The following is a 27,380-nucleotide window of genomic DNA, read 5'->3' as shown; positions in this document are numbered from 1 at the left end:
TAAATAAAACCAAGTATAGAATAAATAGCTATGGTCCCTTCCTTCCGATATTCGGAAGTCACTGGAGATACGCACTTTTAAATCTCGATTGAAAACTGATGTCTTGAGAACTGCTTTTTGTTTAGTTTGTTCTCTTTCCCCCACACCTCCAATTAGCATGGTTGGCTACGTACGGTGCAAAAGAAGTTCAACATACATGCATACATACTTATGTAATAAATCCAAGTGTAATTAGCATTACCGCTATTATTTACAAATGTAATGTTTTTGTTTTTCATCCCGTGTATCGCACTGGGAATAATAGATTACATATTGAAAATACTGTACGCACCATGAACTTAATCATGATTAGCCGAATGTGTCAGAGTGCAATTCCAAGGGTACACATGCTCAGCATTGCCACTCTATACCATCAAACATTTCTTAGGCATCCTTTATAACAGCATGTTTAAATGATCACGTTTAAAACACTACAGCTTCCGCAAATGTGATCGCACAAATACAAGGTGACGCCAGCACTTTGTAGACTATTGTGTAATGCTCCGGTTGTAATATTTGTGCAATAGGATCTTACATGTTGGCACAGAGACAACCTGTGTCATTTCCTGCCAGGGATGTGAATATAAAACTGTCCAGCTATTCAAATGTGCATATTCCATAACATGCAAGCTTACATGTTCATGCTTCATGTCACAGCCAATCTGCTTAAGCAACCCGGACCAAATGAATGCAAAACCGATAGGGGTTATGGGTACCAAGGTGATAATGGAGACCGCCTTCCAGCAATGCCATTTAAGCATAGAGGATATATTAGTCATGATAAATCCCCATTAAGTCACATCAGTCTTATTTTACATCCTGAGTATTACGTAACTTATCTTCAGGCAACAAAAGCACTTGCACAAGACCAATCCGAGTAGCACGAGTCAAAGGGGTCATTGTTGATGTAACGTTAAGTACAATCACCATTTCATCATACCATATACCATCACATGTGTAATACACAAATGATGTTTTAACATGTTGTAAGAAATACAAATTATCGAGCATTTCCTTTACGCAATGGGAAGAAGCGTGTTGTTATGGTGTTTGGCATTCAGGACAAAGAATTTGTAGTATTCTCTCCAAATCAAATGACACAGACTTGTTTCCACAATATTCAGAGCACGGAAACTGTCTGAAAGCCAAATGCACATTTATGACATTTTGCATGACCGAAGCCTGGAGACATCAAAGTTCAGGCAGCGGCAATAATCCAGATATTGGAATCCTTGATCGGACATGACAATTATAATACACAGATTCATGGGACTCGATGACAAGGTCCTTCTGTGTCAAAGGGCAGAACGTTAAGAAGGGCAAGCACCCAAAAAGATTTCTCCGACACCAGTAGAAGAGCCTGCCCTTATCAGAACGTTTTACAACCATGAGCAAATTGTGCCAGCACTTTGCAGTAATCCAGCATCGATTGTTGGCAGCTTTTACCAGCAGCCACTGATGTAAATGCTACCCGTTCATTACGACTTGAACCCTATATTCTCTTGAAACCTGATTGACCGACGATAGCAAACATAACCATTTGGATGGAATTGGGAATAAATTGACTTCGGAAGAAATTGGCGAATACATTTTATTCCCAACCCCAGGAGATGACACTCATGACCACGTGGACAAGTGCGCCATGTCGATAATCAATGTATCTAGAATTGTGCTTGGTAGAATTACCAAATGAAAGCCCAGCAGTGTCGGTCATATATGGAGCTGAGATGCTTGCAAAAATGCTGCTGAATTCGTCTGCCAACTATTCAAACAGTTCAGTATTGCGAGAGCTGTGTCAAATAAAGCATAATTAAGAATGCCAAAGAATATATAAACCAAAGAGTTAAAACAACCACAACAATAAAGTACAGTACAAATCCATTCGAAAAAAACAGAATTCAGGGTAAGTACAAATTATTTAGTGGAACATGATACACACGTGTGCATTAATCATTTCAAGGTTATGTTTAACACAATTTGCCGAACCTGCTGGAGTGGATGCTGCATGTTCTGCTCATTGCTCACTTATTTTGATTCACGTTAATTTTACATTTATTTTCCAAATTAAGAAAAGACATTCTTCAAGGCCATCAGCAAATCTCTTTAGCCCTCCATATCCAGTGAGCCTCACTCAGCCTCTCTCTGCTTCTTACTTGATGGTAAGCAACTTGGATTATACTGTACTGCTGAAGTCATGGTTGTACACATTTCACTTGGAAAGATGTAGTTAATCTTAGGTGTTAATTGCATGTATATGTGATTAAAACATCGCAATTTCACATTCTCAGTTTGTCAGACATCCACCATAACTGGAGGATCTCCCTCCAATTAGTCCACTTTCACGGGATTTTGCTGTAAATAACGTTGCCTTAAAACATAAACATTGCCCATCCTGTGGATGAAAAGCTACAACTATGGGAAGTGGAAGTTTCTATGCTAATTCGGGGATGCCAATGGAGCTGTCCACTTCCCCAATGCTGACTTCACCACAGACACTAATACAGTCGACTGTTTCACGTAAAGCTTCTCTTCAGAGCAGACAAGCCAACAAGGATATTTAACCAACTTATAGATTAAATCTAGCCGGGCAGTTCGGTTGTCAAAGCGCTCAACTCATAATCAAGATGTAGCAGTTGCAAACACCAGTTGAGCTTGGATTCAGCCTATAATCTCTAATGCAAGTGATCAATACAATTGCCACTACTTCATGGAAAGTCAACAGTGGCCATTCTATAGACACTGGCCCTGCCAGCAAGGGCTTGCGGAACTTCCACCGCCGGCCCAACGCCACTAATGACAACGAGCAACAACCAAATTCCCGTTTGGGAAGACCGCATTTTACAACGTCAACAAATGCACCACGTTCCACACCCCCCACCTGAAGCGCCGCTTGCCGGAGCTTCCCGTCTGCTGCCCGCCGATTTCGCCTCCGCCTGGCCGCCGTGCTGGCTCACCGCACCCTTCGTTTTGCTCTTCTGGAGCTTGGCCAGCGCATCAGCCTCCATGCGCAGTGCCTCCTCCATGCCCACGCTCTCGGCCGAGTAAGCGCGAACACGAGCGCCGGACCTCGCCGAGGACGGTCCCCTCCGCATCATCCCTCCGCTCTCCAGCTGTGCCATTGCTCCTTTTGCGCCGCCCCGTGTGTCACGCACGCTCCGTCAGGTCCTCGTCTTCACGGCGCATGGACGGTTACCCGTGGTTCTGGTCACGTGCACAGCTCAACGGGACGTGTTCAAGCGAAGAACGCTGCCCATTCAGTCTGCGGGGGATGGGACTCGGCTAAGCGTTGCTACGGTACTGCATGTCCTTATGGTGCTTTGTAAATCCAGGAGATCCTGTAACACAAAGATGAACACATCTCAACGAGTCTTGAAAGTGAAATATCTCACCATTCAAACGAGCATGCGGCAGTGCAGTGGTAATTCCACATTCTTATTGTGGGGACCAGTCATCATTCCAATTATTTACTTTTAACAAAGAGGTATTCATTATATCAACCCCACAGAGAAGGGGCAATGGCTGACTCATCATTTTCACATATTTGAATTATGTAAGTGTAAAGTAAGCATTATACAGACCGTGTCTTTTGGGAGTATTTATAATTTAAATTAGAGATGAGAACCCTGTTTTGAGTGATAACATTCCTGCTGTCACCGATGTTCAATGTATGTCAATGATTTCCATTTTATGCAACCAGGAACTGATAAACCACAGGAAAATGACATTGTGAGAAATAAATTTGAAGGGGCAGATGAGAATGTATAGAATGGTGATATATTACACAACAAATACTTGAGGGTTAAGTCAAATGTCACACAATCAATTCAGCTATAAAACAACAACAAAAAAATTAAATGGGACAGTATATTCTTGGTTCTTTCGGTAAAGTCACGTAGAAGGGAAACAATAAAATAATACAAATATAAAACAATAAAATTCTCACGACTTTTCGACTGCAACACGAGCAATCATCATCAGGTGTGAAAAAACCACAGCAAGAAAATTTGAAAAAAGTGCAGTTATTTTTAACGTTAGCACCACGGAGAGCGATTTGACAGTGTGTTCAGATGGACGAGTCCATCTATGTTGGGAAAAGAGGAGGGGAGAGACGAAAATAATGGATGCGGTCTGAAAGCCACCGTAAACGTGAACAATCAATTAAGACTCGAAATGGTTTATCAAATCCTTCCAATGATTGCTAAGTCAGAATCCATCTTCTTGGTTGAAATGGTCTCTGTGTTTGTATATGTGGATAGCCTCATGAACGAATCTCTCATGGTAGTCAGATGGCTTGCAAAGAACCTCTGTCTTGGAGAAGTCAATGTCATGTGAGCCTACTGAATTATAACAGTGATCTGCCACGGCCGGGGTGTTGGTCCTGCCGTGTTTTAGGTCTGCTTTGTGTTCACGAATGCGGTCCGAGACATGTCGTTTGGTTTCTCCAATGTAACTACTACCACAGAGGCAACTTAGTTTGTAGACGCCAGGGTACTGTATGTCCGGAATCCCATCTTTTACAGACAGAACCAGATCACGGATTTTATGTAATGTGTTAAATCGGACCTTGATCTTGTGTTTATTCAAGATTTTGGAGATCTTTTTTGTGATCCCCCGCAATGTAGGGTAAAGTGATGGTTTTGAAAGGATCCTCAAGAGAGTCCTTCTTCATGGTTGGAGTGATAGCTTTGCGGATTGTGTAGTCGGAGTAACCATTAGCCTTAAGTGCTTGGTGTAGGTGCGCTTGAGTTCACTGGCTATGTGTTCCTGGTCGGATATGCATTGGGCTATATGGTGCAGAGTCTTGATGAGGGAATTCTTCTCGGATGGATGGTGGTGGGAATCCTATTTCAGGTAAGCATCCGTATGGGTAGCTTTCCTTTATGAGACCTCCTTTGCCAGTAACAAGATATAGAAATAGATTTTACCCTTTTAACTGGCACAAAAACTGACACCTTTATTCAAGGCATCATGGAGACTAGGCTCTAAGAAAAGCCGTCTCGGGTGTGGACCAATCAAATTCAAGGACAGTGCATATTATTATCAGAGTTGTCTCTTTTGTTTGCATTTTGACTGCTTGTGTTGTGGTTGTTGCAAACATGATGCCTTGAATAAAGATGTCAGTTTTTGTGCCAGTTAAAAGGGTAAAACCTATTTCTGTATCGGTAGCTTTCCTGTAGACAGAGTGGCTCATTGAACCATCAGGTCTCTTTTTTATTTGGACATTAAAGAAGGTAGCTTGCCATCTTTTTCGACTTCCATGGTAAATCTGATGGCTGGGTGTATGGAATTGATGTGGTCAAAGAATTGGTCTAGAGCAGGCCGGCCATGTGGCCAGATGACAAAAGTGTCATCCACGTACCTCTTCCATAAGGTTGGGCGCAGAGTGGCAGTCTGGATGGCGTCAGTCTCAAATTTCTCCATGAAAATGTTGGCTACAACCGGGGCTCCCCCCTATCTCCCGTTGTAGCCAACATTTTCATGGAGAAATGTGAGACAGACGCCATCCAGACTGCCACTCTATGCCCAACCTTATGGAAGAGGTACGTGGATGACACTTTTGTCATCTGGCCACATGGCCGGCCTGCTCTAGACCAATTCTTCGACCACATCAATTCCATACACCCAGCCATCAGATTTATCATGGAAGTCGAAAAAGATGGCAAGCTACCTTTTTTGAATGTCCAAATAAAAAAGAGACCTGATGGTTCAATGAGCCACTCTGTCTACAGGAAAGCTACCCATACGGATGCTTACCTGAAACCGGATTCCCACCACCATCCATCCCAGAAGAAATACCTCATCAAGACTCTCCACCATAGAGCCCAATGCATATCCGACTGGGAACACATAGCCAGTGAACTCAAGCACGTACACCAAGCTCTTAAGGCTAATGGTTACTCCGACTACACAATCCGCAAAGCTATCACTCCAACCATGAAGAAGGACCCTCTTGAGGATCCTTTCAAAACCATCACTTTATCCTACATTGCAGGGATCACAAAAAAGATCTCCAAAATCTTGAATAAACACAAGATCCAAGTCCGAGTCACATTACATAAAATCCGTGATCTGATTCCGTCTGTAAAAGATGTGATTCCGGACATACAGTACCCTGGCGTCTACAAACTAAGTTGCCTCTGTGGTAGTAGTTACATTGGAGAAACCAAACGACTTGTCTCGGACCGCATTCGTGAACACAAAGCAGACCTAAAACACAGTAGGACCAACACCTCGGCTGTGGCAGATCACTGTTATAATTCAGTAGGCTCACATGACATTGACTTCTCCAAGACAGAAGTTATATGTAAGCCATCTGGCTACCATGAGAGATTCGTTCATGAGGCTATCCACATATACAAACACAGAGACAATTTCAACCAAGAAGATGGATTCTGACTTAGCAATCATTGGAAGGAGTTGATAAACCATTTCGGGTCTTAATTGATTGTCCACGCTTATGGTGGCTTTCAGACCGCATCCATTATTTTCGTCTTCCCAACATAGATGGACTCGTCCATCTGAACAAACTGTCAAATCGCTCTCCGTGGTGCTAACGTTAAAAATAACCGTCACTTTTTTCAAATTTTCTTGCTGTGCTTTTTTCACACCTGATGATGATTGCTTGTGTTGCAGTCGAAACGTCGTGAGAATTGTATTGTTTTATATTTTTATTATTTTATTGTTTCCCTTCTACGTGACTTTACCGAAAGAACCAAGAATATGAATCCCTGCAGTCACGAAAGCCTTAAATCAAAATTTAAATGGGACAGGTTAATCTGAATGGTAAACGAAGGTTTCTATCAGCGTAGTGAAGTGCGATCGATTAACCCCCACAACCTGCATGGCTTGGAGAGTCCCTCATCCAGCAGTTGACTCACAAAACGGCCGTATATGCAATAGCTTCTATATATAGCGTCCCATTGCTGTGTTTAAATGTCAGTTAACCTTTTTGAGTCACCAGTACAATACATCAACAAATTGACTGTCACCGTGGCATGTTATTTCAACGGTGTCATAATGGAAAAAGCAAGACGTGCAAAGGTTATTTGCCTTCATTTCAAAAACCGAATCATGACATCTAAATATCTATACCCAAGGCAGCTGATTTACCAATGGTTAGGTAACACTTGAACTTTACCGGATTCACACCTCATGACAGAGTGAACTACAGTCTGATGTAACTCAAGAGGAACCAGTGCCTGCAGCTGTAACACACCCTACCAGAGCACTCTCAACAGATTTTTAAGATGGTAGTTTCTTGTCAGCTGATGGAACGTGCCACTTAAATCAGTCAGTTTGAACTAAGTTAATCGTTTACCACAAAAGCATTGCAATTGCTCTGCTGAATTACAATAAACGCAGTGGCAAGGATGCTGAAGAGTCTGTGACATGATTTTCAAAAGGGGCCCCATGGTGGCGAGATGTTAACTGCCTCATCTGGTATGCAGGAGGTTGTGGGTTCAATCGCGACCCTGACACCTGTATATTTGCAGTTTGCACGTTCTTCCCTTGGTAGCGTGGATTTTTCTCCAGGGTCTCTAATTTTCCCCTCCAAATTTAGAATCAACATCCATTTGAGTATTTGGCTGCTATAAATTTTCCACGTGATAAACCACTTTGTTGAGCTATCCTTCATGGCCAAGCTGCTTCTGAAAAAGAGCTATATAGCTCAGTGGGTGTTACCTGGTAAAATAATAAAAGTCTAGTTTAAATAGTTTAGTTTAAAATTGTGTAATTACGTGCCATTATTCTCAGTCCAAATCCATGACGAGAACGCGAAGGTGAAATGGCATATATAAAAAAAACATTTCTACGTTATCAATGGCACAAAAAAGGTACGAACCTCAATGATTTTTCACTTTGTTCCAATAAGGACACTGAATGTAACTAAAGTTAATTCGTGCATTGTCATCTTTGAAAAAGTGAAGGTCAGAAATGTCGGCTATAGCTGTGTAGAAACACTCAATTTGTTCAAAAAACAATCTTGATATTAAATATTAATCGGAATATATTCAAGTACAGAACGTGGAAACAGAATGATGAATATTTAATGTAAAACACAACATCAATGACTATTACATAAACAGTACTTACAGATAAGAATGAAGATAAGACTTGCATGGAAAGAGGTATTATAACTGTGACCTTTATAATAGTATTGAGAGCTCTCAAGCGACTCAGGAGCCACAGAGGAGTATTTCAAATTACAAACGAAACTTTTTTCTCCACGTACTTGCTGTCATTGCGCTAACATCAACATAACTAAATTATCTTTACATATTAAACAGTAACACGAGATCGTAACACGGTACAATGATGCACCCAAATACTTAAGCAAAGCAAATTACCGTTTATTTTACAGGCCAAAACTTCTCATTGTTGTCATGCTCATATTTAGTTAAGCATTAGGCACGTGGCCAGGTAATACAAAAAGTTTTTCAGAACTCTACAAGCGCTGACATCAAAAGTAAACTTAGGCCCAACTTATCACGACAGCTTTAAATATGTGATGCATTTAACCGTGGAGTGAATTGGTGACACGTAACCCAACCATATTATGGTGGTGGTCATCCTGATAAGTCACAAAGAACCCCGTTTATAGATTATGAGGAAGTTAAGAAAAAATTGCAGAACACGTGCAGGCGTGGTACCAAATTTGGCAACAGCTACATTTTACACAACAATTAAAAGGCATAAAAAAATACCATCTGAAAATAAAACATTGCCTAAGCTTATATGTTTTTTGCCATTCTTTGCCCAATGCACACAAACTTTGATTTTAGATTTCACAGTCTTAAGTTCTGCATTATGACTTTTTATAATTCCTGGTCAGTCAAACAAATAAGTTCAAATAAATCCAGTCTCAAAGCTGTAAAAGAAATACACGAGCGGTGACACATCTCTTTTCCACAATTTCAAAATAAACACAGAAAAAAAACCGATCCCAAAACAATCCGAGTGGAAAGCAGGTAGACATGAGTGGTGAACACGGCATGGAACACAAGCATTCTGGAATGCACTGTTCTCCGTCAAAAGCTCACTAATGTGTGCTGCGCCTGGTTTTATGCTTGCATCTTGGACACCATTCAAAAGTAGCACTGCCAGCACAAATACATTAAGCAAAAGGGAGCAGAAACTATATCCAGGTGGTATGAGGAACAAATAGTTTGACTGGGTTTCAATTTTTAGTTATTTTACAACTCACAAGAACTGATTTCATCAAAAATAATCACCGTCAAATTCAAAGCCTAAGCGGTTATCATAAAAGGTTACTCAATTATTATCAAAGGATATTATGTATACGCGAGAGTAAAAACTTGTCTACCTTGACACTTTCCCCACATCCCATGTTGCAGGAATTAACTGAGACAATGGTTCAGTACCACTGCACAGTGCAGAAAAATCTCAATGGTATCTCGGATTGTACTTACAGTATATATATTTTTTAAATGAGCTCACAGAGATTTTTTTAGGCATCTCAGAAGGATGATCGGCTCCATGTTTCAGAGCACTGTGCCAGGACCAATGAGATCCAGGGTGTGAATTATGGTCAGCTACCGCCAGATTTTGAACGGAATACGGTGAAATCTAACACTGGTGACCCATTCAACAGGCGCGCACAGAGCAAGATTTTCAACTGCAGTTTCTACAAAATTTAAACATGATGTATTTAACGCATAAGAGACTTGAAGGTTAATGAGCAAAGGCTTATACAGCATGTTGGTTTCAGGGTCAATACGGAGAAGACTTGAAGCCCCGATGGCTGTAGGAAGTTCCAGAATAAAATAAAGATGCTCAAATTAAAACTATTTAAACAAAAAATGTTTTACCAGGTAAGGCCCACTGAGATATATAGCTCTTTGTCAGAAGCAACCTGGCCACAAATGATAGCTCAATGAAGCAATGGCAGAGCCAGGATTTTCAGGTAGGGGGGGGCAACCCTTCCAGCAATGAAAAATGATAGGAGTTGTTAGTAAGGACTTGTCCCTTGCTTTTTATTCGACGCGTGTTCGGCGATGGCGCAGCCATTGATCGAGGGTCGAATTCGAACCGTGTGTGATCGGCATCGCGCTCGCTGAAGGTATGCCTTCAGGGAAGTCGTGTATTGTATACGCAACTGCGCACAATTCTGAGTCACGTATAACTGCTTTGCCGTTACTTATTGCCAATTATGGACTCAGTCTATTGTCCTATCATCTCATAGAGTCCCTGGCACATAATAATACAGGGTGTTTAAAAAAGATGGACCCGATTTGAAATCGCTATATCTCTGCAACCACGAACCACCCATGAATGAAACTCTTACCACTTGAAAGGGCGGGGCATAGAGTTTCAAATGATTGCCGCGAGATGCCTCTCCCAGCGCACAAACAGCCCCTAGCCTCAGTCATTCGCAAGACAACACTGCCTCAACGTTGGATATGTCGCACAGGACCCCAAGACTTGGCACGACACTCTTGGCCCCCAAGATCCCCAGACATCATCACACCCTGCGACTTTTTCTTGTGGGGATACGTCAAAGACCGTGTTTTTGTGCCACCATTCGTGACTAATCTGGATGACCTCAAAAACAGAATCACGGCAGCGGTGACTTCAGTGGAAGAAACTTTGAGAGGCGTTTGGGACGAATTCAACTATCGTCTCGATGTTGTCCATACAGTAGGTGGAGGGCACATAGAGCATTTATAAAATGGTTAGTAAAACTTGATAACTCATTAAACCGTTTGTAACTTTTTGTGTAATTGTAACATGTTGGCATCGTGAAATATACTGCTTTGAAATTGGGTTAATCTTTTTGAAACATCCTGTATGCTACAAAGTGGCAGTGGGGGTCGCAAAATGCCGATTTATTATTAATAAACCCCAATGATCCGATCGAAATTAGGGATTTCGATCGGGGGCACGTGTCACCCCACTTCCCCCCACTGGCTCCGCCAGTGCAACGAAGTGGCTTATCATGTGAAAATATATAGCAGCCAAATACTTTAAGAGCACTTTTCTAAATGTGGAGAGGAAAACGGGAGGACCCGACGAAAAATCCACGCCACCATGGGGAGCACATGCCAACTCCAAATATACAGGTGTCAGGATCATGATTGAACCCACGACCTCCTGTATACCAGGAAAGGTAGTTAACATTTTGCCACCGTGGCGCTAACATGAGGATGCTTATGGTGGGAAAAAAATGTAATGAACTAAATAAAAATGCTTTTTTATAACAGGAGTAATAGTGCACTGTGAAAAGCACCTATCAAAATTACTACCTACCAGAACCTACCGATGACAACAAACAAATAGACAGTTAAACATTTACGAACATGTCTGCTCATCAAACGTATTCCAATAACATGCTTGACACCTAACACAAGGCCGAATGTGAAAAAAGTCACGAAACATATTTCCTTTGCCAGTGCCTCAGCAAGTATTTAACACGACAACAAGCGGTGTTTGTGTTTTTGTGTAAATACTTTTTTTTCTCCATTGTTTTGCCGACAAAGGCAAACGCGCACATATGGACAATGGAAATGTTCTCAGTCTTACTCTGGCCAGTGGAAGCACATAACAACGCCACTTGGGAGTTCTTAATCTTTACATGAAGCAAATCGATCATGCTGCCCACAATCTGTGCACTGAACCTTGCTCACAATGACATTAATGGAATAATCAACCATCACGAGTCACCACTGGGAAATGGTGCAGGTCCAATGCTGAACAAGGAGTTAAGTTGTGCGTGTAGTCAATAAAACATTGCATTTTAATGCATGCATACATGCACTGCAGTGTACAAATGTGACCAACTAAACTGAAAATTCAAATGGAAGGTGTATTAAGCATGCCATGTTTTATTTCGCAAGTATTTTCAACACGCTACGTATGCTGTAGCCGGGTGACATTAAAATATACGTATAATGCTTACAGTCAAACCAGAAAGGTGACATTGTAAAGATAAGAAATACAACATTCTTTGGGCTAGAATGTAAGCACCTTGACCTCATTGAGCACTATTGAGATAGTCACTACTTTAAGTTCTCTAATTGAAATGTTGTACAGCCACTATGCTTTGGACTACCAAAACATTGCCATTCCCTACCGAGTACAGTGCCTTTGTTTGCACACCTGAACTGTAAATATTTGTGAATGTAATACTGACCATACCCTAGTTTATTTCATACTGTTGTTAAATAGTGAGTAGAACATCCGAGTGCTTCCTCATTGTACACGTGCATTTGCCGCAGAAACTCCGGTTTCCTTCAAAATATCAATTGTAAGTGGAATCGGACAGACATCCCAATGCATAAAAAGTCTTGAGAATAATTTAGTCATGACACTATTATCATAAATTCTAGCTACGACTTTCCTTCTCATGAGTCCCAAATTTCCTTAACATCTAGATCATGGCTACGTACGATGCGAAAGACGTTCAGCATACATACATCCTCTAAATAGGAGTTCAGTGTCATTCATGCTGTACAAAATTTGCCCCCAATGGAAGTGGTAAATGTCGAATGCCAGAGAGGGCACTGGGACTACACGTTCAGTGGCGGCTACTAAACTTTTTTTTTTATTCATGACCAATTTTGTTGTTTTAAGAACCGTACCGACGGATGCAACAATAAAATATTTGACATGAATAAGTGTCATCAGTGTACCGTGTATTGCCCTGACCAAAGAGGCACCCTTGCTGGCTCAGCATAGCCACTGTCATAACACGAATATTAATACTGCAGGAATAATAGCACTATAAAGTTATGGTCTTTCCGAGAGCGACCACCATACATGCTGTAAAGTTGGAGCAGAGTGCAATGGCATGGGGCCCATCCTTCGCTAGCATTCTTCAAACGTTACCACTTACTCGTAAAAAAAAAAAATAGTCCGTTATATATTAAACTAACTTTGAAGTTTTAGCATTTGTGTCGGCATCCTCGTGTGAATGCTCAGAGCCGTTTTATACACCGGTGGATGGGGTTTGTTTGACCATATTTCCCAGTGCTGGTCAGAGTGGGTTGGTGAAGGCAATGAGGTGGTGGTTGGTGGTGCCATGCTGGGTGCGCTCAGGACCATTTTCAGAAGATACAATGTCACCGATGCCTTACAGCTTTCGTGACTGCAGGAATCCATATTCTTAGATCTTTCGGTAAAGCCACGTAGATAGGTTCAAATAAAATAACAAAAAACTACGACGTTTCGATCGCAACGTGACTTTACCGAAAGACTCGAGAATATAAAAATGTCACCGACGTTAACTGTGGCCGAGGAATTGAACTTAGGCCGCTCGGCTCGTAAGCACAGCGCGTTGACCACCGTGCCACCACCGTGCCACCACCGCTCAACGCCCCTTGTAGTACTGTCACTACAATATCAGGGATACTACCAATCCCCCTAAACCGTGTTTTAAAAAGCTTTGCATCTTACATTATGAACGACAAAATCACTTTATAATCAAGTGCCATATTAATACTACGTGCTTGAGCGCAGCATTGGGCCATTAGATGTTGGTTGGCTTCCTATCATAACAGGAACGACAATTTCACCATCGGCGCTGAACGCTAGACAGTATAGACTTTACAATAGCAAAGTGGAATTCACAACGTCATTGTCGGTCAACGCCATTCACATTAACAACCGCAATAGCATTGACAACACCGAGTGTTTAGCAATGCAGCGGACATCACGTTGGGTAAGTCAAGTCACACCGCAGTTGCATCTACTGCTGGATGAAGGGCCTTCCCACGCCAAATTGTGGATCGTGGGAGCTACTTGACCATTCAACCATCGGCATCTGAACCCGTGCCGGTTGGTGAATGCGGGGAAGCCGAGAGGATACCGGTTAACAAAGGAGTTTTGCTCCACTGCCCTCTGCTGCCCAACACTGAGCCACCTCCCCCCCACTAGTAGCCTGCCTATAGCAACCCTGGTGCTGTGTGCATGGTGGCCCTCCATACAAACACTTACCCGATCTCAAACCTGCTTAGCTTCCCACGCCTAAAGTTCTACGCGGATACCGAAATGCTTGAATTACGGGAGAGGCCGTCACAAACGGAATGCCAAAACACGTTCATTATCAGAACTGTCATCATTACCACCACCACCCACCCACCGTTACCACCAGCCACGATCAATCCACTGCTGCATGGAAACCTCCCTCTGCGAAGAAATAATCCACCTTAGCACATGGACACGAGCTGATGTCGTCGCTTCAAGCGCCTAGGTATGCGTCAACCCCAGGGAACTGCACTATTTTATTAATTTGTCTTAACATTGTTGCGGCGAACGGATACCTCTCGCTCTCTCCGTCAGCACGGCGGGAATGCCAACATCCACACACTTTAAACGAACGCGCACTGTTGGTTCTAAGCTTGTGACAAGGGCACGCTTGGGATCTCTTTATAGATAAAAATAACAATAAATACTGCATCGACACCGATGCTGTTTTAATACGGTGGACATGGCACGTAGATTACTACAAGTCGTTAGTGAAATATCTAAGAGCGTTCTTATGCAGACGCGTTACATTGTTAGTGACAAATCCATATTTTGACTATTACTGCTATACCACTGAGAACGAACGAGTGCGGAGCTTATATTAAATCGCTAACGTAATTCGTGACTTTATAACATTACTATTGTCGTCTTCGCCGTTACCAGCCACGCTCAATCCACTGCTGGACATGATTACGCATTAGCAGTGCGCTGCTGCTGTGGTCGAAGTCCCGCGTGTGAGTCTCACCTCCTCGTCCTCCTCCTGTGCCCCGCTCTCTCTAAGCGGCTCTTCTCCCCTTCACCTTCGTCACCACGAACACAAACTCCACAGCGGCGCGGGTGAGCGAGGCCTTGGTGAACTCACGAGAGAGAGAGACGCCGCCGTCGACAACGACGACGAGGAGGAGGATGAGGAGGAGACGACGCAGTGGCGGTTTCACGCGAGGCGCCGAGGCTAACAAAGGGGAGGGGGGGGGAGTCGGGCCACTCGCCGCGATGCGGCAGCTGCCGCTTGCTTGCTGGCTGGCTGCTGCTGCTCTTGCTGCTGCCGCCGTCGCTGCCCACAGCGACTCGACGCCGGCAACCTCCTCCCCCCCCCCTTTGCTCAAGAGCTTAACAGAGAACGCGTGACGTCATCGCGCAGGGGCCCATCGCGCGTCATCACGCACGCCGCCTTACCGCGGCACTCACAAATGGACCGTTAGCGACGTCATCGCGCCCGCACGCTGGGACGGCGCCGTGCGCGCGATGACGACACGCCCCGCCCCCCCGCCGCCGGGCGCCCGCCCCGCCCCCCGCCGGGCGTCCGCCCCGTCCCCCACCGGGCGCCCGCCCCGCCCCCCGCCGGGCGCCTGATCCGCCGGGCGCCCGCCCCGCCCCCCACCGGGCGCCCGTCCCGCCCCCCGCCGGGCACCTGCCCCGCCCCCCGCCAGGCGCGCGCCCCGCACGCCCCGCCCCCCGCCCCGCCCCCCCCGCCCCGCCCCCTCCACCCGGCGCTCGCCCCCCCGCCCGACGCCCACCCCGCCCGCCGGGCGCAGTCTGAAGTGCTTTCGAGCGAGTTGACGTCATCAGGGAAAACGCCGACAGTGTTCTTGCGCATGGCGCGTGACGTCATCGCGTTAAGATCCGATGTTGCCAAACGTCGGGTCGCGTGCCGGCTAACGTCAGCGCGTACGAGAACGCAATCTCGTAAAGCCACGTTCACGATGGAGACTATGCGGTGATATCATCACGTAAGTCCTGACGTCACCGCGTTAGTTGTCGCTGAGCGTATGCCACGTACAGTACAGTGGAGGCGTGAGGGTAAGTCCGCTGCATTTTATCGCCCCGGTGTTGTTAGTGTTTCCTGTCGCGTTCATGTATCTTACATTTCTGCGTTTCTGCGTCGTGTCTCGTTAAATAAACGCAGCATTCGTGGCCAGGGCGTTGTTTTGTCGGCCTGCCGGGTGACTGTGCCGAGGCTGCACTGTTAATGACGGGTGCTCGCTGTCACGCAGGTGATGGTGAAGACGTTAATTGTCGCGCGGAGCGAAACCGCGGAAGACGAGAAGCTGCTATAAATAACACCTTGCGATGTGGCTGTGTGTGGTGTGTTCCGGGCTGCGCGACAGCTTCGTTGCTGTGGAAAAAAATAATTTAAAAGTCCCGGTTCAGGCGCGCCGCCGTCACAACACCGCGTACACGGCACCTTGTTCGATCTACGCCGTGCGGGGTCGAGGGGGGGGGGAGCCCTGAACATAATTAAAATTAAACTTAACACATTTTTACCACGTAAGGCCCACCGAGCTATTTACTGTAGCTCTTTTTCAGCAGCGACCTGGGCCACAAATGATATCTCGACGAAAGTGGCGTATCGTAATGTGGAACATTTCTCGCAGTCGAATGACTCGAAACGCATGCTTTTTGTTTTAATGTGGAGGGAAATAACCCGGACGACCCAGAGAATAATCCACGCGACCAAACTCTTAATATAAAGCAGGTGTCGGAGAGTCGGGATCGAAACGACGACCTCCTGTATACAAGGCGAGGTCGTTAACATCTCGCCACCGTGGTGCCCACCATGCCGATTGGTGCGGTGTCGGGGAGCTAAAGTCAGTTATTTAAAGAACGCGCCGTCTAGCCGTGAGGTAATAGCAGGTGAGCTTTAAAGTAACGTTTGGATTTTGGCAGAGAGTTCCAGGTGATGGGCCCAATGACGTTTGGTCATAGAAGTACAATAATATATTTTACTGCACTGCCATATACTCGCAACGTAGCCCCGCAGCCCATGACAACCTGTTTGTGCTATGAGGAAGGTTAATTTCCCGAAACGTCGCCCTATATGGTTCCCTTTACCTCGCCTGGTATGGAGGTCGTGGGTTCGATCCCAACCCTGATGCCTGCTGTATATTTGGAATGTGCGTGTTTCCCCGTGGTTGCATGGATTTTTCCCCTTGCCCTCCGGTTTTCCCCTCCACATTTAGAAGCATGCGTTTAGAGTATTTGTTTTATCTATACTTTTACACATGATAAACCACTTAGTTGAGCCACCACTTGTGACCATGTCGCTCCTGAAAAAAGAGCTATATAACCCAGTGGGTCTTACCTGGTAAAATTATCATAGTTTAGTGTAATTGCCGAATTAGTTTTTTGGGCCTGTAGCAGCACCACTGCAAATGCATCACCAATTAACGTGTGTAAGGTGGCCACCCAAATTTCCACTAACCCTGATTTTTCTGTATTCCGACTACATTGACGTTAACATTAATGTCGTGGCATTAGTGTTATATTAAGCAAGGTTTAAGTATAATTATTTGATCAAATAAGCTTCAGGCCTGTGCTATTTGTTTCTAACCTAATCAATATGCACTCTATGCACACGTAGCAGTCTGACATTTGGAGTAAGCAGACATATACAGTGCCAGGTGTACACATTTTGGTAACATTGTTTTTGTCCTTTGGATATATTGGCCTCTGTTATGGGAATGTGTAACTTGCACAAATGGAAATGAGCACCATCCTATGCCCCCTTGAGCATAAATACACTTTGACTACAGTATTTACATGTTTATTATATGACATGGTACTGTATATTAAAACGGGATTACATTAGTTTGACACGTGGGCTTATTTACATTAATTAGCTAATGGAAATGTAATACAATGAAATTAATGTACTGTTTCTAAGAAGGCTGACACCATCTTACAGCATTGAATTGATACCGCTGGGATCCTTTGTTCTAATTCAGGCAGCAGTCGGAAATTAAACCAGGTGCTGAAGTGTCGTGAGTTGATAGTCTCAAAATACACAAACAACATAATTCTATGTGATGTAGTTTTTCACGTAGCATATTGCAGCTGTGAGAATGGCACATTTCTGGTGTGTTTCCATTGTAATAATACTACGTTGAAGGCCATATAAAGGTGTTCGTCCTACTGTTGGATAGATAGAGGCTATTGATTACGGTAGTTTTGTAACTTCACATTGCAGAGCTATTCTCTGACACAACGAGCTACGTATTGAGTTACAGGTGCCTATTTGATCACATGACACTAACAGTGCACATTGAATATAATTGGGAACAAAAGGAAATAACATTTACAATAATGTGCAACAGGAATTAAATCATGTATTTGTGCTCGGCCCTTTTTCATCGTGTGTTCCCTTGCAATTGAAAGATATGTGTGGTCTCAGTGTACGGTAAATTAAGTGGATATTTGATATTTAATCAGGAGAAAGACATCCTCTTGTACGGCCAGAATGCATTTCCAATCATCAGTGTCAACAGATGCGATAGTGACCAAAGAACATGCATTGAATATGAACTCTTTTTAGAATGGCATGTGAACGATGTGTTATGACCATATTGTAGTAGCAAATATATTGTTAATATTTTACTCTATATTTAAAATGGCGTGTATTTTGGACATTCATACAATTCATACAATAAAGCTGAAGACATTTTAAGCTTCACTAAGCAGCATATATACTGCTGCAGCAGGCTGTGACCTTAAAAATGAAATGTCTCTTGCAGATGAGAATGGCACTTGAATCAAGGGCTCTGGCCCTTACCCTCCTGCTTGCATTGCTGAGTTTTGTGAGCGCTATTCCTATCGACAAATCAAAACTAAAGGAGCATAATGAGGTTAAGGATACAAAAGATGAAAAGCAGATAGAGGTGAGTTCTACCTAACCTTTGATCATTTGTCATTTAAGCAAGTCATTATTTAAGAAAATATCGTGGAGAAAATCATGTTGATGTGTTTTTTTTATACAACCATTTAAGAGTTTAGCTCACTAGCTCTCGTGGTCCACGAAAATATTGCCAACATAGTTGTTTTGTACCTTGGGCGTATTTATAAGTAATTATCTATAGTGTACAATAAAATAAGATGAAGAATTAATAGAAAAAATGCATTTCATTTAAAAGCCTCGACCTGTCGGCCACCAATGTAAATGCACTCATTTGTAAGATGGAGCCGTCACCTTAACGATGATCAGTCACCAGTGGAGACAAAACGTAAGAGAACCGTTAGAAATCAGTGGGTAAAGGATATTCGAGTATAATATAGTACTTACCGCTCTCAAATTGCACCACTACCACGTTGTCCTCGTATTGCACATTTGTTTGTGTAGAAAGCATCTTTACAATAAGTTCCAGTGGCAGACCTAGCAATTGAATGGCTGCCACAACAAAGAACTTGTACGAGAGGGTGACCTAGATAATAATAAATATTACTTACATTTTATATTGCATCATTCATGCTGATATCATCCCCATAACCCTGTATATTTCTTATTCACGAGGACCAAATCCCATATACAGCCACTACGAAGTAAATGAAAACCCTACTACTAAGCAAAATCAAAAGTTAATTAAACTAATTAAGAAATGGCATCAAAACAAAAGCGATTTTGATGCATATATTTTATTATTTTATTGTTTCCCTTCAACGTGACTTTACCGAAAGAACCAATAATATGAATCGCTGCAGTCACGAAAGCTTTAAATCAAGATTTTGATGCACTTGAGCAATGGGGCATCGCACAGAACTGCCGGTCTTTTTAGAAACATAGTGTACATCATGAGGTAGACCGCAGTTGATGTACACTGGAAAATGAACACGAAAAATTGTGATGCCGCTCAGGGAAAATCTGACACGCGTCTCTCTCAGGACACGGGGCTCTACTATGACCGCTACCTACGAGAGGTGATCGATGTGCTGGAGAAGGACACCCATTTCAAGCAGAAACTGGAAACAGCTGACATTGAGGACATTAAGGTAACCGGTTTCATATCACCTGCATCTCTATTCAACCAAGTCTTAGTATCAGGACAGTGCATCGTTTTATTACCTTGTAATTACTTTGTGCCTATCACTGGTCACCCTGGAATGATCATGATCTCGTCATATCTTGGAAGCTAAGCAGGTTTGAACCTGGATAGATATTGCACGGGCAACAACCACGCATAACAGATGTCGTGGACATGGTGGACATCTGTTATGCAGAGTGCAGTGTAGCAAATTCCACCCTTGCACTGTACTTCTTTGCAGTGTTTTATATCCTCTAACCTTTACTAACCTGCATTGAGCAGGATGGTGAATATGGTAAAATAACCCCCTCGACTCGGACGGCATAATCCAGCAGTTGGTTGACAAAGAGTTCTACAGCTACAAATATTCCACAGGTTTTGACAATAGATTTATCATAAATACATTTTATTGAAAGGTTTTTTGTGCAATTGGAAATTGAAATGTGTTCTGAAATGTTCAGCTTTCCCTTGGCTTTGCAAAGCCTCAAGTTATTTATTTAAAATAAGTTAAGTGTGGCATATAGTTGCCAGAAATATACAAGCATTAAGACATTGTAGCCTTTGTGATAATATAGGAATTATCTTGGTTTGTAGAGGGTGGGAAAAGATGGTCAACAATGACTTGACAATAAGAATTTAGAAGAGGGGGCTAAGCTTTTAATAGGGGCTTACCCTCCCCTCCCAATAATACAGAGTTTATGAGAGGGGACCGAAAATACTTTAAATTTGGTTCCCAAAGAATATCTTAAGGGCTGGCTCACTGCTTTGACGTGTTATTAAACTATTAATACAACTTTCCACATTTTTTAATGTATTTTTTAAAGGAACGTTCTATTTGAACATTTTCCCAAGAGTTTTAGAAAGTATGCATGTTGAAAATGGAGATATCAACAAACACAGGATGAAAATAATTTGATTTAGCAAGACCTGTTTTGACAGGTCACAATTTATTGCAAAAGTTTAGTAGAAAGTTAAAAAAGTTATTTAGATCTTTTGACAATTGCTCTAAAAGTGATGTCAATGGAAATTTACTTTTGCATTGATTTTGTGAAAACAGCTCTGTCCTGGCATACAGTACAGTGTAGGTGTAAGAGGTGAATGCTCTGCAGAAGGAAAGCATTTAGTCTTAAATCATATTGAGCTTTGCCAGATATGTTGTTCCTGAAAGAGAATGATTATTATTTTTATAAAACACATTGACATAGTGAGTTCCATAGCAATTATTAAAACTAACATCGCTCTTAGCTTAAATAATTGTGAAAAAAATTGTATTCTTACAATTAAAATGTTTGAGTGTTTATGTGGGTTATTGGAAATGTTTTCAAGTTTGCTGCTTGGAGAGCGTTACTGCTTTTTCAAATTTCTTTCATTCGCCATTTTGAATGTTTACCAGGTTCTGTTTATATAGGAGAAAGGACATGTGTGCTGTTCTTTATTGCAGTTAGTCATTGCTTAAAAACGAATATGGCATGAATCATCCTCCTTTTAAGATGCAAAAAAGAAAGACAAATTGCATCACATCCATTTGTATGGAATGGATTGTAAAACATGAATGTGCTTGCTCCGTACAAACCCAATCAGAAGCACTTAAAGAAAAACAATCAAGGCTGTTTAATCTTTTGGCTGTCTTTGAATGTAGTCAGGCTTCCTACAGCTGGTAAGACTGCAGGTGGCTGCAGATTAATGTAGAAAGCTACGCGGCGTAATCCCTACACGTTTCCGTCAACTAGTAAGCTTCCAATGCCATGCCTTGTAGACAGATTTACAGTGAGGGGAAAAGTATTTGACCCCTCTGCAAAACATGACTTATACTTGGTGGCAAAAGCCTTGTTGGCAATCACAGAGGTCAGACGTTTCTTGTAGTTGGCCACCAGGTTTGCACACATCTCAGGAGGGATTGTGTCCCACTCCTCTTTGCAGATCTTCTCCAACTCATTAAGGTTTCGAGGCTGACGTTTGGCAACTCGAACCTTCAGCTCCCTCCACATATTTTTAATGGGATTAAGGTCTGGAGACTGGCTAGGCCACTCCAGGACCTTAATGTGCTTCTTCTTGAGCCACTCCTTTGTTGCCTTGGCCGTGTGTTTTGGGTCATTGGCATGCTGGAATACCCATCCACGACCCATTTTCAATGCCCTGGCTGAGGGAAGGAGGTTCTCACCAAATATTTGACGGTACATGGCCCCGTCCATCGTCCCTTTGATGCGGTGACATCCTGTCCCCTTAGCAGAAAAACACCTCCAAAGCATAATGTTTCCACCTCCATGTTTGACGGTGGGGATGGTGTTCTTGGAGTCATAGGCAGCATTCCTCCTCCAAACATGGCGAGTTGAGTTGATGCCAAATAGCTCCATTTTGGTCTCATCTGACCACAACACTTTCACCCAGTTGTCCTCTGAATCATTCAGATGTTCATTGGCAAACTTCAGACGGGCATGTATATGTGCTTTCTTGAGCAGGGGGACCTTGCGGGCGCTGCAGGATTTCAGTCCTTCACGGCGTAGTGTGTTACCAATTGTTTTCTTGGTGACTATGGTCCCAGCTGCCTTGAGATCATTGACAAGATCCTCCCGTGTAGTTCTGGGCTGATTCCTCACCGTTCTCATGATCATTGCAACTCCACGAGGCGAGATCTTGCATGGAGCCCCAGGCCGAGGGAGATTGACAGTTCTTTTGTGTTTCTTCCATTTGCGAATAATCGCACCAACTGTTGTCACCTTCTCACCAAGCTGCTTGGCAATGGTCTTGTAGCCCATTCCAGCCTTGTGTAGGTCTACAATCTTGTCCCTGACATCCTTGGAGAGCTCTTTGGTCTTGGTCATGGTGGAGAGTTTGGAATCTGATTGATTGCTTCTGTGGACAGGTGTCTTTTATACAGGTAACAAGCTGAGATTAGGAGCACTCCCTTTAAGAGTGTGCTCCTAAATTCAGCTCGTTACCTGTATAAAAGACACCTGGGAGCCAGAAATCTTTCTGATTGAGAGGGGGTTAAATACTTATTTCCCTCATTAAAATGCAAATCAATTTATAACATTTTTGACATGCGTTTTTCTGGATTTTGTTGTTGTTATTCTGTCTCTCACTGTTCAAATAAACCTACCATTAAAATTATAGACTGATCATTTCTTTGTCAGTGGGCAAACGTACAAAATCAGCAGGGGATCAAATACTTTTTTCCCTCACTGTAGATGCAAGCATTTAAAACGCACAGCTGAAAGACAAATCCTATTCAATGTACTTCGATGTTTGGCAGTTTACCTAGAAAACACTGTGTCATTGGAAACATTGATATCAGTTTGTGAATCATCACCCAACATGTTTTCGGCTGTAAAAGGGTACACAGGAAAGCGAAGAGCTCATTTGAGTCTATGCTTTACAGCAAATGTAAATTATTTGTCTAGCCATATCATTTCATTGAATTTCGCTGGTCTCTACATTTTCCTCATTGTTCTCGCTCAAATATTTCCAGTTAGTAATGTCAAAGGGCATAACACATTCTAACAGGGACCGCTGAAGGTACATTCGGTACAGAAAAGTGTTGATGTCATCAAAAAAGCATGCGATATCTTGGAGTTTAACCAGAGTGGGAGTTCACTTGGCAGGAACTGGATTAAGTCCAACGGCCCCATGTTGTAATCGGGTCATTGAGTAAAAAATTTTTTTTTAAACCCCCTTTGTGTTCCTCTACAGAACTTGACCATGAGCATTGCAATGGCCTGCAGTGCAGTTCTTTGTGGTTATTTGATTTAAGCTATTGAATTTTGTCAAAGAATGTGGGATTTCTCATTTGAATTCAGTAAACTCAGGAAGTTGATTACTGGAGTTGTAGTTGTGAATGTATTATGAACAAATTCATCTTAAAAGTTGCTAAAATGCTTTTAACTTTTATGTAAGCTTTTAATTGTTTAAATTAAAGTTATTTATTGAAATGTATGTGGTCTATTCAAATGCTGTATAACGAAACACTGCCACTCCTTTTCACCTAAAAGTAGTTAAATATTCACTTTTGGATTCGGGTAGTTGGGAATGGTGAATACTGTTTACCATTGACAATAAAAGTTATGCCTGTTTTGGAATGTTTAGCCTAAATGGTTAGTGTGAACTTGGAGGAAAAATAACCCTTTCAAAATAAATAAATAAAAACTCCACATATTTGAAATTTTCAGCCACCATTTTTCATCATAACATCAGTTTCCTTCCTAACCTCGCTGTATAGGCTAATACTTGGTATCGTGCCAGGTGAATACTTGCGCAAGTGGTCAGGATTTAGCCTCCGGCAAGAAGCACACTGAATAGGTGGTGTAATGGGGAGAGATATTGGTTATATCGCTGAGTGTGACAGACATAACTCTGAAAACATGTGTTCATGTACCAGGCAAGATTTGATGGCAAAGAGGCTCATTTATTGGCCTGGGTTATACAAAATGTTGATTTTCTCTATTACTATTTCACAATCCTCCAGTCTCGTACAACAGACATAAAACAAAGCCGTTACATATTAGTCAGTAATTACAACAGGGGGAATGTCACTATTTATGGCTACTTTTATGTACTATCATTTAAAAGTGTTTGAGTTGATTTAAATTTCATGTGAAATTGTGCTTTGCGCTTGACTTTAGTAAACTTCAGCCATGACAAAAACCCCTCTTAACTCCCATGTGAAGGCTAAGTTTCAATTGGATTTCTCTGTTGCCTTTTGCTGCAGCCAGATTCACCTAACACAGTCCACTGGGGAGTCTAAAGGAACCATTACCGTAAACAGAGTTGACATTTAAAGGTGCGATGCTGAGATTTGTTACAGCACCTCAGTGTGGCACCCCCACTATTGCCCCAGTGGTACAGCCCACGTGAGGGAGTGAACTGAACGCGTGGCTGTGTGTGTACGCACGGGAAGGGCAGGAGACCGGGCAGGAGACCGGGCAGGATGCGGGGCCATTTCCCACAGGAAGCACAGCCCATTTAAGGCCCTCCTTCCTGATCTCACACATGCTGGATAACTCTTGCAGCAGTTCGCTTACATACATTCAGCCATACATGCATAATTGAAGGCAAACAGAAAGACTGCTGGAGTAAATGCTGAGAGCTCTATTGTCTGTTATGATGACACTCAAAAACATTGTCCCCCTTTGCTGTTCTCAAAAGTGTTGATTTTAGGTCGGTTTACCATGCGAGGTGCGTACATTCTAGAACTGTACATTGCCAGAAGTCATACATGGGCCACTGAAATTTTAGGTTTAGTAACCCAAAGTGAATTGTACCAAGATCATTGTTTTGTATTAACTTACACATGAGTACATTGGTTAGCGAAATGTCAATCAAAAATTAATAACAGATAAACAAAACCTTTTCATTTTCAAGGCAGGAATTTGTGTGGTTTAAATTTTAAATTCACCGCATAAACACAATACCTTTGTGATGACAAAATAATACACATTTACCCCCTCGTGATGGATAAGGGAATGTGTCATTTACTTTGCATAGCATACATTAACTGAGTTAATTTGCGTATCTTGGTTATAGGTGGTTGCATTTTAGAGGTGGCGAGGTGGCACATTGGACCATGTCATGATGCTGAACCACTGGTACAGGTCCTGGGTTTTATTTCTTGTCTCAGCCACCCTGAGTATGAACTCGGCGTAACAAGGTTTTAAAGTGCAGTGAGCTGATCTGAGCCCAGTCACCAATGTTTGGCAAATTCAATTGCTGAAAATGTTTTAATTTAATTGGCATCAACGCACATGTTAGCGTACCTTATACAAGATGCGCCCCCATTGTGGATAAATATTCTATTGACGGAACTTCAAAGTTAGTTCTGACAACAGTTCTGAATGGAAATTAAGGATTGTTAACTCGATAGGAACATTGTGATATATCTATAATATACTTAAATATAGACCGATTACATAACACTCGTGTTACTCCTTTATTTTATGATCTTGCAAATGTATAATAATTATATAAGACATTATTTCCTGATTGTTAAAAAAACATTGAATAGTATGTCTGCCACCTAGTGGTATATTATGAGTCCTACACATTACTTTTTTAAGGTAGACAAAAAAACAAAGTCAAAAGATGTCATATAACAATAGGTTTTACCCTTTCTGGCAATAAAACAGGTGTCAAGATGTTTTCTATTTTAATACTGGCAAGAAAACTCCCATATTCAAAGATGTTCTGTTTGTTGAACTGCTTTCACACCGTAGCCAATAGTGCTAATCGGAGGTGCAGGGAAAGGACAACAAACTAAACACGTAAACACTCACCCATATAGCCTTACAGACTTTTGAGGCAAGTGCTGGTAGCAAACACCAATGAAGGCCGGCACGGCACACGAGGCATTGGGTGGCCTTCACCACGCCCGGCCACCTGTTGGAGTGTGGCTCCCCAGTGGTGATGTTTACACATCGCACCAGGTACTCATTTGAGGCTGAGTCGACCTAGGGGAGGCCCAGGTCCGGTTCAGATTATCACCACTCGTGTTGACCATGAGCAGGAATTGATCTCAGGTCACTAGGCCTGTAGCACAGCGTGATAAGAGTTGCACTACTGCGCCCCACAAAGTAGAATACATATGTAGGACATAGAATAGTAATGTAGCAGCATAGCGCTTGCTGCTGGCAGGGAAGGGGATCTGCGGCTTACGGCAGCCCTGACGTCAGCAGGCCAGGTGATATACCAGAGGGGGATTTAGGGGAAAGGTCACAGAAGGAGCACACCAAGAACCCCCTGGTAGGTTCTAGAAAGGGGGCGTGGCCCGGTGCCGAGTCAGGCCACGCTGACAGTATAAGAAGGGCCTCTGTAGGGGACCTCGGGGCTGTTGACTGTAAGTGGTATCTCTGTCGTGCTGCTCAAGTTCGTCGTCGTCATCATTCTTCTCTTAGTCGCCGCAGTCGTCGTCGCTTGATATTGCGCTGCTATACAGTTGTTGGCTGTATTGGTCAACGCCATCGGTGTTGGGCGCCTAGCGTTGTGTATAGGCTTGGATGTGTAGCCTCGGCGACTGGAGGGTGTGTGAAGGGAGATTGTGAGTAAGAAGTGTCTCCAAGAATTACTGCCTCTGAATTGAACCACTACATATCTAACAACATGCAAGTGTATTTTTTTTTAACATCATTGTTGTCGTGTGTACGTGTCCATGAGTTATTTTCCTTGCCCTTTAATGCATATCTGCACGCATACTTTAACAGAGCACCTGCCTTTACCAGATATTGTAGTCGTAATCACTCAGCACTATAATTGGCCAAACATCTAAATTGCAGGATCTTCTCAACAGAGGATTGTAAATCGGTGAGGCTTGCCTGGGATATTAAAGGAACTGTATTATTTTTAAAATTGTACTCCAAATTTAAAATTATTTAGTTCATTTAGAAACGGGTGAATTCTCAAAAGTAAATCTGCCAACCTATACAGTAAATATACTCCTGGTGTTATTTTATTATTATTGTGCAGATAATTTTGAAGTTTTGAGTTTGTGCTATGCACTGCCACGCATGTATTCCCCTTGTAAATAATGTCTCAGGATTTTGAAGGTCCACACTTAAAATATTCACCACCGTGTCCATG

The 27,380-nt window shown here is 42.7% G+C and overlaps 2 protein-coding genes across 5 annotated transcripts in view; one reads left to right on the top strand and one right to left on the bottom strand.

The window, feature by feature from the left end:
- Positions 1 to 15,188, bottom strand: part of LOC116939884 (phosphatidylinositol 4-phosphate 3-kinase C2 domain-containing subunit alpha-like) — an 80,659-nt gene extending 65,471 nt beyond the window's left edge. The window contains exons 1-2 of one of the 3 annotated variants that reach the window (XM_032948862.2): positions 14,768 to 15,188; positions 2,918 to 3,374 (exon numbers count right to left, since the gene is read on the bottom strand). In XM_032948862.2, the coding sequence (XP_032804753.1) occupies positions 2,918 to 3,158 (241 nt within the window). In that variant the 5' untranslated portion in view covers positions 3,159 to 3,374; positions 14,768 to 15,188. The remainder of the gene's footprint in view (positions 1 to 2,917; positions 3,375 to 14,767) is intronic. The other 2 variants (XM_032948863.2, XM_032948864.2) reach the window with 2 other exon arrangements.
- A 500-nt stretch (positions 15,189 to 15,688) lies between these two features.
- Positions 15,689 to 27,380, top strand: part of LOC116939882 (nucleobindin-2) — a 111,381-nt gene continuing 99,689 nt past the window's right edge. For both annotated transcript variants that reach the window (XM_032948861.2, XM_032948860.2), the window contains exons 1-3: positions 15,689 to 15,822; positions 18,534 to 18,677; positions 19,675 to 19,782. In XM_032948861.2, the coding sequence (XP_032804752.1) occupies positions 18,534 to 18,677; positions 19,675 to 19,782 (252 nt within the window). In that variant the 5' untranslated portion in view covers positions 15,689 to 15,822. The remainder of the gene's footprint in view (positions 15,823 to 18,533; positions 18,678 to 19,674; positions 19,783 to 27,380) is intronic.

This window comes from Petromyzon marinus, chromosome 7 (genome assembly GCF_048934315.1).
Source record: "Petromyzon marinus isolate PM22_M1 ecotype Great Lakes invasive population chromosome 7, UKy_Petmar_22M1.pri1.0, whole genome shotgun sequence".
Lineage (NCBI taxonomy): Eukaryota > Metazoa > Chordata > Hyperoartia > Petromyzontiformes > Petromyzontidae > Petromyzon > Petromyzon marinus.
This window is presented reverse-complemented; position numbering and strand designations above follow the sequence as displayed.